This window comes from Neopelma chrysocephalum, unplaced genomic scaffold, assembly GCF_003984885.1.
Source record: "Neopelma chrysocephalum unplaced genomic scaffold, ASM398488v2 Primary Assembly neopelma1_22b, whole genome shotgun sequence".
Classification (NCBI taxonomy): domain Eukaryota; kingdom Metazoa; phylum Chordata; class Aves; order Passeriformes; family Pipridae; genus Neopelma; species Neopelma chrysocephalum.
In genome coordinates, this window is record NW_020897690.1 from 21,349,680 (window position 1) to 21,365,757 (window position 16,078).

At 43.9% G+C, this 16,078-nt stretch overlaps 1 protein-coding gene across 1 annotated transcript in view; it reads right to left on the bottom strand.

Moving 5' to 3' along the window:
• Nucleotides 1-15,847, bottom strand: part of MYO10 (myosin X) — a 163,772-nt gene extending 147,925 nt beyond the window's left edge. The window contains exon 1 of the mRNA XM_027681799.1: nt 15,741-15,847. Within this exon, the coding sequence (XP_027537600.1) occupies nt 15,741-15,761 (21 nt within the window). The 5' untranslated portion in view covers nt 15,762-15,847. The remainder of the gene's footprint in view (nt 1-15,740) is intronic.
• Between the last annotated feature and the right edge of the window lie 231 nt (nt 15,848-16,078).

Sequence of the window (16,078 nt, forward strand, 5' to 3'; positions counted from 1 at the left end):
GTCCTAGACTGGTTGAAGTTAGAAGAGACCTTTAAAGGCCTTTAAAGACCTTTAACCTTCCCTGTCATGGTTAGGGATGTCTTTCCCTGGATGTTCATTAACTCTCCCACAGCAGGCTTGGACTGTGATGTGTAAGAGGCCAAGTGACTTGCACCCAGCTAGGTGCAATACCAGAAGGTATTTCTGAAAATACTTAAACACACTATGACTCTTCTCTAACTCAGGTGAAACTGCACCTTATATTCATCCTAGGATTACGAATCTTGCTGAATCAAGATGTTTTTACTTACTTTAAGTAGACCGACATCAGGAGCTAAATCTCCATGGAAAAAAATTATACAACCTGTTACTATACAGGTGAAGGCATCAAATTTTAGAAACCCAAGCCTCAACACTAACTCCCACTGCTTGTTTTGGGTTTCTTTATCTTTAGCCATGATCGCATATCTTAGCTACAGATCACCAAAACCCTAAAACTCTCCTGTACCTTTAAAACTACCCATCCACAAACCTTTGCTTCCCCAGCAACCTCCTGCTCCTGCCCAGTCAGAAGCTGCTATTGCAGCTGCTCGTTTGGAAACTGCCAACATCTGCTGATAAGAGAAGCAAAACTCACAGACTGGGAACAGTCTGCTCACCTACATCCCCTGTGGCTCAGGAGAGACCTTTATAACAGCATCCTCAGCCTTGGAAGAGCTGCTGGGCAAAATGCACACAGAGAGCTGGAAGACACGATGAGGAGGGCACTCAGTGATAAGCTTCAGACTCAGGATAAGCCCAAGAGCATTGCATCTTTATTATTATTTTCCAAAGGAGCCTGAGAAGTGTAACATGCCCACAAACGGACTTACTAAAGGGGAAAGAGGACATGACACATGTCAATGCTTGGCCAGCCAACACTAAGGCAGAAAAAATCTGGGTCTAAAGATGAGCATCCTAGTTCTGCACCAGTGAAGTCAAAGAGAGGTTAATTCACCATGGCTAGGCTTCGTGAATGAAGATTTGGGAAGGGCTCTACCCACATTTGCTACAAGCGCACTGGTGGCTAAGGAGGCCAATGTGAGATAGACAAGTCTGGTTGCAAAAGGCACAGCAGAAAGACTCCTTGGATGGTATCGGCAAGACATGATTCTTTCTGTGTTGTCTTTTCAATGGTGATCCTGCGTGCGTTCTCTAAAGAAGCAGCAGCGTTATGGATTGTGTGTCTCCAGACTTCCCGACTGGAGGCCAGAGTAGACCAGTGATGAAGATCAATGTGGCCAAGGCTGAGATGTTTTAGGGAGTCCTTGTATCGCCTCTTCGGGGGTCCTCTCTTGTGGCAGCCAGTGGCAAGTTCACCATAGAGCACCCAAGTTCTTCACTTAATTAGGACAAAACACAGGTAAGCATAGAAGACAGCTGTTTCTCAAACAAAGACTTTTAAACTAAAAATGTAATTCATGGGATCAGCACTGTATGCAGTAAAGACACCCAGACTGCTCATGGTGCCCTTCTGAAGAAGGTTAATCTCAACACCTGGAGACTAGGAAGACTAGCCTTTTGTCTGAAGTTGATCCCAAACTCAACAGAAAGCCTCTGGGGTCTTCAGGACTCTGCCAGAGTCCAAAGGGGAGTCTCAGTGCATTGCTACTTCAGGCTGGTTTGTTGCATCCTCCTCACTGCCATGGCTGTTGTCCCCAAGAAAGAAAATCAGTCTGCTCCCTCATGAGGTTGCAAACCAGGTTTTATTTTTCAAAGCACAAGAACAACCGACCCACCAGGTACACATTAGCTCCTCCCTACACCTTTTCCCTGTTGCTCACATGATCACAGGTATGGGCTAAAAACAAAATTCAGTGTTTTATCAGAACTGTAAATGTACTGACAGAATAGAGAAGCTGCCCTGCAGGAAACACAATTTATTATAAGTGAAATGATTCATAAACTCGTGTATTTATTTCTGACTAGGCCAAACAGCTTTTGCTGGTTTTTGCAACTACACTTAAAAACCTTCCTTTGAGCAGAAAACAGCACAAGTGCAGCTATTTTTAAAGCCATCTAAAAAATCACAGGGCATGACATACCTTAATTTTTACCACATGGTAAAGATGAAAAAGTGGAACAACCTCTCTTTTATCCATCTGAGAGCCTAAATGAGTAACTTTATTTATAGCCACTAATGGTTACCACTTCTGAACTTATTTCTTTCCCCTCAACAAACCGCCTTTCCAGCAGGGAATTTAAGCTTTCAGCTATTCAGACATTTCTGTTATTCTTGCTCAGTATGGCTTTTGAGCTGTCAAACAAAATTCCCAGGACATAGAAAAATAAACAAACAAACAGCAATTTTATTTTTTTTTTACTGCCTTGGTTAATTCCAACTACAAAAGTTGGAAAGAGAGAGCAGATATGCAAACCAATCACATTTTTTTGCTTTTAAATAATTTTGAAACAACTCATTGTCATATATTTCCTCCTAGGCAGACATAGGAGTTGCACCAGATCACTTAAATTTAAGGAATGGAAAAAAACCCCATGTGCAAAATACAAGAATGTTAGGTAACACCAGCCTTAGCAAGGAACAACAGGTTAATAGAAGGCACATATATCATATTTAGATCTAGACTAGCAAACAATACAAGGCATTATTTTCCCCCACCCTTTTCCTCTTCATTGGTATACAGGGAAAGGAAGCAAGAGCCAGAGCGTTGTGGCTGGAGTACAATAAAATATCAGGAAGCTAAATAAAGATACACACCCACAAATGAAGCAGTAGCTTATACATATATATATGTACATATATATATATACACACATACCTTTGAGCTTACTGGCACAGCCTTTTCAAGCACATACAAGTAGCATCTTAGCTTCCAGGTGGTCTCAGACCCTTCCACAAGTGAAGTGGTAAAGAGCAAACTTCCCAATGGTCCCAAGCACAGACTACCTCCAGCAGCCTCAGCAGCAAAGCACTTGCCATATGACAGAGACCTCTCAAAATTTTTCCCTCTTCTAAGTTACAAAGTTCTGATAAAAATCCAGCTGTTTCCTGAAGAACAAGTGGTAGTACCACAACTGGAATTCCAGAGAGAAAGAGCCACTTGCTGACTATTAGTTACTCTGGTATAGTGTCTGCAACAAAATTAGCAGAGAAAATGATCATGGTTACACCAAGGAGGAACTTCAGTGTCAATAAAACTAAAAAGGCAAATTTTACTACAATAATTTTTGCCACCCATGAAGCAGTACTAACAAATGCCAGTCCTATTTCTTATGACATACGCTACTGCAGCTTTCTCAAGAATAACCCCAGATTTCTCCAATAAACCTATATGAAACTATCCAGAGCCACATCATTGCTCAATACCACCCAAAAAAAAGGTATTTAAAAAGACCACTATAAAATGCAAGACTTTCCAAAGTGTGGGCATTCATAAAGGGAGTAACTGTTGACTATCTCAAAGGCAGAGAGGCCCTGCAGAGAGACCCAGACATATTAGAGGGCTGGGCAATCAGCAATCATATAAGTTTAACAAGGGCAAGTGCTGGATTCTGTACCTGGGGTGGGGCAGCCCTGGATGTTCGTACAGACTGGGGAACGAGAGGCTGGAGAGCAGCGAGGTGGAAAAGGACCTCAGGGTCTGGGTCAATGGCAAATTGAATGAGTCAGCAGTGCCCTGGGAGCCAGGAGGGCCAACCATGTTCCCGGGGGCATCAGGCAAAGCATCGCCAGCCGGTCGAGGGAGGGGATTGTCCCGCTCTGCTCTGCATTGGTGCGACCTCACCTTGAATACTGTGTGCAGTTTTGGGCACCACAATATAAAAAAGGTATGCAGCTATTAGAGGTCATCCAAAGGATGGCAAGGAAGATGGTGAAGGCTCCAGAGGGGGAGCCATACAAGGAGTGGCTGAGGTCACTTGGCTTGTTCAGCCTGGAGAAGAGGAAAATGAGGGGAGACCTCATAGCAGTCTACAACTTCCTCACAAGGAGAAGCAAAGGGACAGAGACTGATCTCTCTGGTGACCAGTGCAGGCACATGGTGTGATTCTTTGGGTGGTCCTGTGCAGGGCCAGGATTTTGATGATTCGTGTGGGTCCCTTCCAACTTAGGATATTCTATGATGCTATAATATCAGACACCCAACCAGCAAATACACACTCAAAACCTACAGGTAGAAAAACTCCAGCTGGCCAGACAACATCAATTTAAGATTATTCTTCAACTTTGACAGGGATTGCAAAGCAAAAAAAAGCTTAATTCATGCATTTTAAAGCAGTACTTTTCAGTCACTGCTGTCCCATCCAACAAGAGGACCCCTTTGAGAAGCTATCCTGCTAAAGCATCTGCTCCTACTCAGAACCTCCTTTCCTCTGCCTCCCCAGGAGTGCCTGGGACCATCCCTGCAAGAGCATCACCTGTGACCTGTTGCTGCAGTTGTCTGGACCTTTGCTGCCTTAAGCCCTTTTTGTCCCTTCAATTTAGCCACTGATTCATGTGCACCCACTGTTCTTGCCTAACGAGGGACAACTCCTGCCTGCATGCAGAGCAGGAGACACATCCCTGTGCTCCTGGACAGCTGCAGCTCATGCTGCCTACCAAAACCTCTGATGCTTTACAGCAGAAAAAAAAAAAATTCCAGGAAAACAGCAAAGCTTTTGTGGCCTCTCTGACTGCATAAAGCCATTGTGCACTTTTTAATCAAATACAGAAACACTCCTTTATATTGCTTGGAAGTAAGTGGCACACAAGTTCAAGAAATCAAAATTCAGAACTACAGTTTGTATTTGCCTGACTCCAGAAGCACCTGGAACACGGTAACTGTTGAATCATTATCTGAAGGAAAAGGATCCCACGACTCAATGTTTTCCCTTTGCACCCTAAGAACAGCTAAGAACAAGCCAACAACAAAGGACCACTGGATGCTCACAAGAAAATACACAGAATTGGGTACCACTTTTTGTCCTCCAACAGCTACTGATGACATCTCCACCTTAACTGCATGGTACAAAGGCATCCTCCTGACAAAGGTGTAACTATACAGTAAAAGTTTAATACAACTATTTCATCACACTGCAATTCAGTTTTTTCATGGGCTTCTGTTAAAGAAAAACCCAGGGAGTTTACTACTGCACCAGAGCCCTAGTCATTTAAGGTACTGGATTACCAAAACAAAGTGATAGCAGAAATGGTGTGACAGAAATAGAAATTACGAACAGAGATTCTCAAAACTAACCCAAATAGAGAATCAGCCTTTTGCTTTAAGTGCTGTGCAACTTTATGCCAAAATCCCATCTATCAACTGTTAAAACTTCTCAGATTTGGCAAGCAAAATATTAGAAATATTATTTCAGGGGGGAAAAAAGGGGCTGCTGCACAAATTACATTTTCTAGCACAAAGTTGCTGCGTATGTTTATTCCTTGAAATAGCTTATCAAGTATCACACAGCAGAATCCAACTGGAGTTTCAAGAACAAATAGCTCACTTCATCAGATAATCCTCCTGGTACAGGGTCTGAAGAGCAGCAGGAAATGCCACCCTTCAAAACCCTGCTGTAAACGCTGCTCTTATTTTCTTGTAGGGAATATACTAAGTGATTGGACACACCAAACAAACCTAATCAGCGTACCCATCACCAGAAAGCTGTAATGAGGAGATAAACCCTAATCACAAAACCACAGTCTATATTTAATAAGGGGAAGAGATCCAAGAAGATGACCAACAAAGCAAGAAGTCTGACCTACAGAATGAGCATCTACTCCTCATCCTGACATGAACTCCACTGTCCTGCCAACTTGGCTCCTTTCTGAAGCATATAAAAATATTCCCTAACCAAGATACATAGTTGGGTTTTGACCCACTAAAATGGTCAAATAGAAACAATTTCCGCTGGTTCTGTAAACCAGACGGGTACATTAAACGAAAAGAATTGACTTTTCATCAAGGTAAACAACTTCATAAGAAAAACAATCCCATTCTCTTAACAAATATATTTAACTTCATCTGAGAAAACATTTTAATGTCACGCTAAACAACAGCAACTAAAATAGGACCAAATAATCTATTTCCGATAATGCTATAAACATCAATACTTTTTGAAAACAAGGAATAAACTTCTCTTATCTCCTGTCCCCAAAACCAAGGGAGTTTGGCTGAATGCAAAAGAGAAGGCACGATAATCTTTCCAGATAAATCCCGCCCTTCTGTCAGCAAGATCAGGAAGGACAACAGACACGTGCAGCACACAACATCAAAACCACACAAGGCTTTGCCAGTAGCACCACTTTCACAGTCCTAAATGCTCTCCAGAATTACTTTTCTCCAGATGTTGGAAAGTTCATCAAAAGTTTTCTAAAGCCTTTTGAAAGTTTGTAAGAGAAAGTGGAACAAGGGATTTGGGGTGAAGTTCCTGGGAGCTGGGACTTAGCAACAATTTGAGCCTCAGGGGTCCACCTGAGGTTATGCTACAGGCACTACAATCAATCCTGACTTTGAGACCATGATAGCAGGCTTGGGCAGCAGGGTGCCACTCTACCAGCATTGCCATGTCAAGAAGTTAAGAACAGAGAACACAATCCAAAAGAGGCTCAGTACTTTTAATGGCAACCCCAGTATAGAAGCAGATGTGCCATGATAAAATGCCCTTAGGTAAACTTGTTCAGGGTGCAAACATAGTTTTGCCCCCAGGGGAAAAAGCAACAACCAAACACTTTCCTCTGCTAATGTGTCCTTAAGGGCATTCTCCAAAACAAAACAGACTTGTATTAGCACACTCTTGTATCACTGACCTATAATAAAGGATTATTATTCATTTCCCAAGAATATATAGGAAAAGGCAAGACTAACACATCAAAGGGCACTTAGTCTTTTATTTCCTGAGTCCTCCAACACAGCCCTTCTCCCTCTGCATGCCGTCAACCAGGATCAGGTGTGGAGGCACAGCTTGGCCCCTGAAGTCTGTTGCTGAGCTCCCGTCTTCCTTCCTCTTTCCTTCATTTGGAACAAACCAGAACCAAAACAAAAAAAAAATCATAGAAACATTTAATCCACCTAAGAGATGGATTAAAAAGAATATTGATTACTTGAACATTCACCTTAGCTTCATATTCAGTCAAAAGTCTCTAGTGAGGCTTGCCACAAGGTGAAGATGACATACTTTCAAAGAAAGGAAAGTCTGATACCATAAACCAGGCAAAATGGCTCACTGAAGCAATTTACGTATTTGCTATATTGTATTAACATACAAATACAGGAACCCTATTCAATTCTGAAGTCTGGAAGGCCACTGGATGATACAGGAGTACAGTTTACCCTCCAGAATGTTTTCCTTCAGCATGCCATTAATCCTAGAAGTAGTAAAAAGTATTACACCAACTCCCACATTTAGGCTCTGGTCCAATATGCTCATATTTATCCACTGGGGACAACGTCATTGAGACATATAAGAAATCCAGCTTAAAGTGTACTGCATCTGAATTTTCAGTGCAAGTTTAGAAAACGATCCAAGTGACCAGAACCTTTCACTTTTGAAGACTTCCTTCTATACACAGGGTTAACTGTAAACATTTTCTCAAAGCCTTAAAAGGGCTGAAGTGTTCCTCGGGGGGGGGTTTTCCAGCCATTGACTGTGGCTACTCCTTGGTGAAAAATGCCTAAGCATAATTTCACAGTAGGAAAAACTACAAGATCTCATATAGAAATTGTGTTTTAAACCCCTCCACAGAGGAGTTTACAGAAAATGGAAATAACTTTGTCCAGTAAACCCAAACACAACCCAGTGTGTTCGACCATGCTTCCAATGGGAACCAAAATCGTGTCTGTCCCTAATAACCTATTCAACAAGGAAAAATGTATTATCAGGTTACTCCAACATCACTCATGTTTGGGATTTTGATGAAAAAAAAAAGGCAATACAAACCTCTAAACTTTCTACCAAATAAGAAGGCTTTCACAGGCTAGACCAAGTCACTTGGCCACAAAGGAAAACAGCACCTAAATAGAGAGCAAGTATTTATGAGTAAAACATGCACAGGTATGACATGTTTACAGCTGAAACAGCTCAGCAGCCTTCCCCAGTCAGTCACAGGTTTGCAGTGGAAAAGTGTCTGGACAGTCACGGTATCCATGGAACAACACTCCACATAAAAGCTGACAGACACCCCTTCGCTGGCTGTCCCAGCTGAGGATATTGGGAACAAGCATAAATGATATTTGGACCTAGCTGAGATGACAATACTGATCACTGACTTGGCAGAAATGAGTCTAGGAGCAGACAGTATATTCTCTCCCAACATCCTCCTACTTCTTACAGAAACCTTTAGAAATACAAGGAAATCTTTACTCGTTATTCTCTCCTAATGAACCTTTCCCAGTATATTTTTCCCATTTAATGCTCATACTTTCCATGTAACAAAGCTGTAGTTTCTTCTTTGGTAGGAATGTAGTTTATTTCACAAGGCAGATCTGGAGCATAGTCAATATCAGTTCCCATTCTGAAATCCTACGTCGAAAAGTTCTGTCTTTAAAAGAGTAGAGCGTTTGAGCTACTTAGCAAACTTTTTAAGAAAAGGATAATCCACTTAACCTTTCTGAATCAGGGTGTTGTCCAAAACAAAGTTGCATTACAGTAAACATGGCCAATGGATAATGCTCAGATTTCAGATACAGAACATCTTAGAAAATTCTAAATAGTTAAAAAAAAAAAGCCACCATGCAAAATATGAACCAACCTAAAACACAGTAATTTGCCCTTAGCTGTCATCCTAACACCAAACCATCCTCCTTTATGTCTCAGTAATGCTTTAAAATGTCTCATAATGATAAATATCAGTAAAATCAAGATAAATGAGAACACCTAAGCCACGACAAGACTGAAGTCATAATCAATCTGGCAAGTTTTGAGGTCGCATCCCAAAACTTGTAAAGTTGCCACAATTAGTGACTTAAGGCTGGTAATTCTTTTTTTTTGCCCCCTCAGCTGAAGCCTTAATTTAAAGTGACTTTTTACCTCCTGCTCTTCTGCTGGTGCTCCACTGAAAACTATGTTCCTGGCTCTGACCACAGTTTGGGACGGTGATTCACTAAGGAAAAATACTGGCCCCACAGCCAAAAAGGTTGGTGAGATAAAATTACCCAGAGGACACGCTTCCCTCCAGAACTGTGATGGGCACACAATCAACACACTGGACATTCAAGGGGTGGAGCTGCTGCTTCTGCCCCTTGCTGGAGGCTGCTGCACTTTCCACCAGGTCTGCACCCACCCAAGAGACACAAAAAGACATTTGTCTTGCTAGAAATTTTTTTGAAGTTACATCAATATTCACTATCCATATTGAAATTTAAAAAAAAAATGAAAAGGAGGCACATTACTCACTTGCTAGAGGTCAGGTCTGGATTTTTCTGTGCAAACACAGTGACACTGTATACAAATATTCACACATATGCACCTGCATAAAGAGCCAGGGACCTACCAGTTTTCCTCCAGCTATCTTCTAAAGCCAGAAGACAGATTAATGAGACTATATTGGTCTTACCAGGCCAAAACTCAAGATTCACCACCAAAGAAGCCCAACATGGTACAACCATGCATAATTATTGATAAGGGGCCCCAAACTTTTCATTCTATCTTTTGGGGTGTACTGGGGCAACAAGAGCACTGAAAGGTTGCAGGGTTTCTCAAGTTACTCATTGGACCAGCACACTAAACTCTCCATGTGACACAGAAATCTCAAGCTACCCTTCCTTTTTGCTTCCCTCTCTCCCACAATATGGTCCTCTCCTGCCATCACAGAATCATGGGTAAAAACGTGGAGCATTTCTGATAAAAGCCCATGCCACTCGGCTTCAGAATTAGTTGGGACTGGCCATGCTTTCAGACACAATTCCCTTTTACCAGGCAGCAGGCTGTGCAACAGCTCTGAAACCAAAAAGGAGCTGAAGAGGTTCACAACCTTCAGTATCACCCATACACAGTGCTCACCAAATAAAAACACATAAAGAAGAAAATCTTGTTAGAGCAAAATAGCTTACACACAAAGTGCTAAAACAAACATATAATTAGGGGAAAGACCAAAAAAGAAGTAATATTTCAGTGAGGTGTCACTAGAAAGTAAAAAAACCAAAGAATCAGAAACAGCCAAGTTTTCTGTAATGGTGGGTTTCACAGTTATCCCTTGGTTGAAGTCTGGCTGAACATATCAAAAAAACCATGAGCAGACCCTGCACAGCGTAGAGCCTCTATTGCCAACTTCAATACTTACGTATTTTGCAGCTTTAAGAGAATTCTTGTGTCATTTTGCAACATGTGTCGTGCCAGCAGGGTTGCTAGGCTCCAGCCCAGCGACAACAACTCTGCTTCAGTTGCACAAATTTGTCTTATGAAAGGCATATGTGAAGTACGTGTAGTGGGCAGTTACAATGATGTGTTACTGATGAGCTGAATGTGTTTTCCAACTTGGGGAAATAAACCTGCAAAAACTTTCTTTTCTTTCTGACTTAGCAAGGTACTCCGGAGTCCTCTTGAAACATTTTCTATTCAAAATGTAATGCGCTCTAATTAAACTAAAAATAACTGTCGACGAAACAACCATCAGCTTTTAAAAAACCTAAATCTGAGAAGTTACAGCTCAGAAACTTTGGAGAACACAGCCAACATCAACAGCCAAGAGTCACTGTTTCTGCTTGGCATGGATTTGGCATTCAGAAGCTCTCCAGAAACATAACCTTTTATGCCATTGCTCATGGGATGATGGTTTTGCCCCACCAGTTGAAAGGCAACTTTGCTGGTGTAAGCTACACAGCTTACACTAATACCAAAAGCTGGAACATTAGACCTGCGCTTGTGCTATCATTAAAACACTTCTAGATGAAAACTGGGGAAACATCCAAGGTTGTCCTAAACAGGTACACTATGCTGCACAGCACAGCCAGAACCCATGCATATCAATACAGGTATTTATTGGCATCACCAGATCTTCTCTTTAAGAGAATAACCTTGCAAGTGCCAAGTATTGGGTTTGCATGGTCAGGTTCTGGTAGTGGGGGGGCTACCAGGGTAGCTTCCGTGAGAAGCTGCCAGAAGCTTCCTCCATGTCTAGCAGAGTCAATGCCAGCCGCTGGCCAAGGCTGGGCCCATCAGAAATGGTGGTAACACCTCTGTGATAACACAGTTAAGAAGAAAAAAGTAAAAAGTTATTAGGGAGATGTAATTGCAGCCAGAGAAAAGTGGAGTGAGAATATGGAAGACACCCATGGCAGAGCAGGTGGATGCTTGAGTGGAGGCTGTGAACCCGTGGGAGGTCCGTGCTGGAGCGGAGGAAGGACTCCTCTCCCTCAGTAGCAGTAGAACAATCTGTGATGAACTAACCATAACCCCCACTCCCCGTTTCCCTGCACTGATGGGGGGTAGGAGGTAGAGCTTGGGAAGGAGGGAATAGTAAGGGAAGGTGTTTTTAAGATTTATTTTCCTTCTCATTACCCTGCTCTGATTTTGTTGGTAATAAATTCAATTAATATCCCCAATTCAAGTCTGTTTTGCTTGTGACGGTATTTGGTGAGTGATCTCTCCCGGTCCTTATCTCAATCCATGAACGCTTTGCTGTATTTTCTCTCCCCTGTCCAGCTGCAGAGAATGAGTGGCTTCAGTGAGTGCCTGGCATCCAGCCAGGTCAACCCCCTACACAAAGCCACTTGGTTGCAGGAGACGGTGAAGCCCTCAAAGGACTCAGGGCTGTGAGGCTGTGTTCTTCCAGATGTTGCAAGGGAGCACCAAGGAAAAGTTTTCTGCAAGCTGCATAACTGAAATAAGGGCTTCCAGGTTCAAGCAGATATCTCCTCTGACAGCTCCCTGAAGCTAAGTTCAAATTTCTGACCCATATCCTTTCAACAGAGTGAAGTTTAACACCTGCTTCTTCTGGACACATACTGGGAGCCCTTTTCTTAAAAGAGGGTACACAAGCAAATGTGCAACCGTGGAAAGCAGAAATGAAGGAAACCCTCCTGAACTCGAGGTACCAATGGCATTGCTAAAAATAAGAGCATGCCAGACACATAATATCTGCTGTGCCTAAAAGGAGGCTACCCTGCAGTTCCAAATAAACACCTGTGCAGCACTAGAGGAACATTAGCTTCTATGATGGTGATGCCTTTATAATTATCTCCTTCAACATCAGCTACCCAGACATGCTAGACAGAAGGCAGGAGACAGTTGTTCTCCTGCAGTTGTGGAAATTATGGGACAGGGGGAATCCTTTGTCTTTTAAGTTTGGCAGCAGCTAAACCCAAACAATCCCTGCAGCCACTGCTATGCACACTGTGCTGCAAACTCCCCAGGAGCTGAGCATGAGCTCAGAGGGCAGGTTTGGACAAGATGACCTACAGAAATTCCTCCCAACCTCAAGCCCTTTCTGACCTCAGCTGGGCCAGCAAATGCCAGAGTCCTCCTGTGACAAGGACAGCAACCATGGTTTAATTCAACACACCATATGTATTGCGTAAAGTGACTCACCACATAGGAGGAGGAAGATAAAATTGACTTCTGCATCCATTTCCCCTGCTTCCCTGATAAGCACTGCTTGGGAACTTCAGATGCTGAAAAGGCAGTATGAGCTTCCCTCTCCTACCTTTTTTGTACAAAATTTCCTTTTCTTCCTTGTCATCTGGAAATTGCTCTCCTCCTTCCCTGATGGATACTTCCCATTTTAGCAGGGATGCATTCTCACTGGGAAAGTCTGACCTCAGTTACCAGAGGAAACTGCTTCCCTGTGAGCACCCTAGCTGTTGGTAAAACATATGGCAACAATTTTTTCAGGCTGTTTTGAACAGCATAACCAAATGGCTCTATTGCACATATCTCTTGTATTCCTGTATATGGATCTCCAGGATTTCTACATGTTTTAATACTTAAGATATGCAAATACGGCCATGTATATATACTGAAAAAGTTAAAATTCTACCACCAACCTTTCTTCAAAGAGTGTAATGTAGTACAGACCAATAAACAGCCTTTTTTAAAAGCCTCAGAAAACACTTTTCCTCTGTATTCAGAATGCAACTTTGTTATTACTTTAGTATCTTTCAGCATTTTGGGGAGTAAGTTCCAGGGCAAACTCTTCCAGCCTAATTCTTTACTTAGAGCCATGGTTTTTTTATAATTGGCTGAGTTAGAAAATTGGGACAGGGATGGAAATCAAGGCTCCCCGGAGAAAAGTATGACAACTTGTTGTCCTGTAAGAATAAAAGCTAAGAGTACTAAGAAACAGTAAAGAAAGGAAACTGGGCAGCAAGATGGAGAAATCAAAAAGCTGTTAAGTCACAGATGATGGCAGCACCAGGTGATTGGCGGGAGCTTGGCATTATCCCACACCTCACTTAAGGCAGCAAGTTCCAACCTCCCCCGTGACACACGTTCCTGCACTCCAGAGGTGTTTTACTCAGTTGCCTCATTTTGTTCCAGTGAGCATCACGCTATACTGAAAGCAGGTTACAATTAGCATCTATAATAATGCAGGGGTTTTTTTCCTATAAGACCTTTAAGTTGTTCAATATTTTTCTGCAACAGCCAGATTAAAAGACACTCCTGCCTCCAGTGCTGTGAACAGGGGCTTCTTGCTCACACTGACGACCCCTGTGAAGTGCCAGTATATACCCTTCTAACTACCAGCTTTTCTCCCAAAACATAATTATATCAGCAGACTTACATTGCTGATAAATCACAGCAGAGCAGACTGGGCTTTTTACCTGTGCCTTTTATCCAGCTTCCTCTTTCTTCCACACACTAGAACTTATTTTAACAAAACAGTAGTTCCCTCAGATAAGTCAGCAAATATTTTTGTAAAGAGCAGCTGCAGGATGTCTGCCTCACACAAATCAAATTACCTAGTGGCTCAATCCAGTGCCTTCAACAGACATTTCTTCTGTGGTAGCTGGGTCAAGCCCAGTGCATTTCTGCTATTGTGCCTCACGTTCCCCATATGCCATTTACATATGCTCTGCTCTGGTGTGAGGAAAGGAAAATGTTTATACTTGTGGGTGGGACTTTGGATGCAGATTAAAGGCAAGGTGCTATATTTACTGATCTTTTAAAGTAATATCAACATGTTGAAAGGGAGTCAAAGTTCTTAAGAAAGATCAAAGTCCACACGCAGGAACCACAAATTAACATAAATACATGTTGAAATCCTAACACAGACTGGCAAAATTTACCTGCATTTTCCCTGGAGCAAGTAATTTTGGCTAATAGGGGAGTCAAAACCATGAAAACTCTTCTTCACCTTTATGTAGGGCATGGTACAGTGCTTTGTGTTGGAGCAAATGACTCTTCAGACTATTTTGCAAGGCTAGGCTAATATTAACATATTGCTCATGGCTTGCAAGCTTTTGAAAGGTGAGGGCTACATCCTCTACAGGGAAGAAGAAAAAAAGTAATATTACTACTTAACTCAGACTTTTTCAAAGCTAATCCTGTATTTCTTCCTTCTTATTGCACTTGACAGAACTTTTGTTGTCTGACAAATGAAAAGCCAACAAGCAGTAAAGTGTATGACCTTCTTTTATTTGACTAATTATTATTTCAGTAAACAGATCACCTATTTTTCTTGTGGAAGCATCAACGGCAGCCCTGAGAACACGAGGGACGTTATTTCATGAGGGCAAAGGACAGTTTTGCAGCTTAATCACAGCTCTGTAAAACAGATGCCTGGCCTATATTTACAGCCCTGATAGTGCAACTGCTTCGGCAAGAGGTGCAATTAAAGCAAGCGTGCAGGCAGTCACCAGAAGTCACAAGCCAGACGCGGGCTCTGCCAGCAACCTACAAGCACAACATAGATACACAGAAGCCATTGATCCCGGACACCTTATGTTCATAAGGCTGTGTCGACACCAGGCGGGCTGAACTGATCCGGTAAAATATTGTTGTATTAAATTCAGCTAACTTGGACCAGAAGAGGACCCAAGTTCAGACTTTTCGCAAATACCACTTTTAGCAAATAGTTAGTAGTAAGGTGCCTTTGATTTGGTTTCCTCACCTGACACGCTGAAGTTGCCAAGATCCACAAGACCACGGTAAAGCTCAAAAAACTTTCAAGACTTCTGCCTCCTTACTTTGCATTTTGTATCAGAAGATTTCGTCTATACTTACTAACACACTCTTAATAAAGAGACCCTAAGAAAAGAGTGCCCAACGGCAGCCCTGCTTCTGAAACCTCCCTCGTTTGAAGCCTCTCATGCCTGTGCGAGGCGGACAAAGCGCGCTCCCCGGGTTTCACGCAGGGAACCCCCGAGGAGGAACCCCCGCTGCCCCTCAGGCGCAGTTTCAGAGGCTGCCACGCCGCCGGCAGCAGGGAGCGGGGCAGGGACCGCACGGACGCCCATGGCTTCCCGAAGGTGCCGCCGGTGGACGAAGGGCTGTGGAGGCAGAGCCGCGGCACCGGCGTCTCCATCCACTGCCGCTCTAATGAGTCCCAATTAGCTCCGAGCGCCTGCCCGGCTGCGGGCAGCCAGCGGCTGCGGCAGCACCGCTCCAGCTCGGAGGCCGCGAGTTCCGTCCCGGAGAGGCCGGGAATTTGGGAGGCGCAGCTCCCTCTCTTGCCTCCCGCTCCCAGAGGGGCTGCTCCTGCAAATACCTGCAAACCGAAGCCCTCGAGGGAATGCACACGCGACACTTTTCGTGAGCCCTCTGCAGCTTTGCTGCCGGTACCCTGCACCACAAAAGTGACCCCACTTTGGAGGAGAAGGAGGAAGATCCCAACGGCCCGCGCTCACCTCCGCCAAGAAGTTGTCCATGATGGCCCCTCGGCCCGCCCGCGGGTCGCTGCACCGGGCCCCAGCCGCGCACCATGTGCCGCTGCCGCCCGGCCCGTCCCGGCTCGGCCCCACCGAGCCGCCTCAGCCGCCGCGCCGCTCCATCGCGCCCCAGCGCCGGCACCAGCCCGCAGCCTTTGTCCGCCCGCCCCCTCAGAGCCGCTCGGCCGGGCGGTCCCGGCAGCGCATAGCCGCCGCGGGGAGCCGGGGGAGGGGGTGACGAGGAGGAGGAGAAGAAGGAAGAGGACAAGGAAGGCTCCCGCCGCCGCACGCTCCTGCCCGGGGCCGCCCCGTCCCGT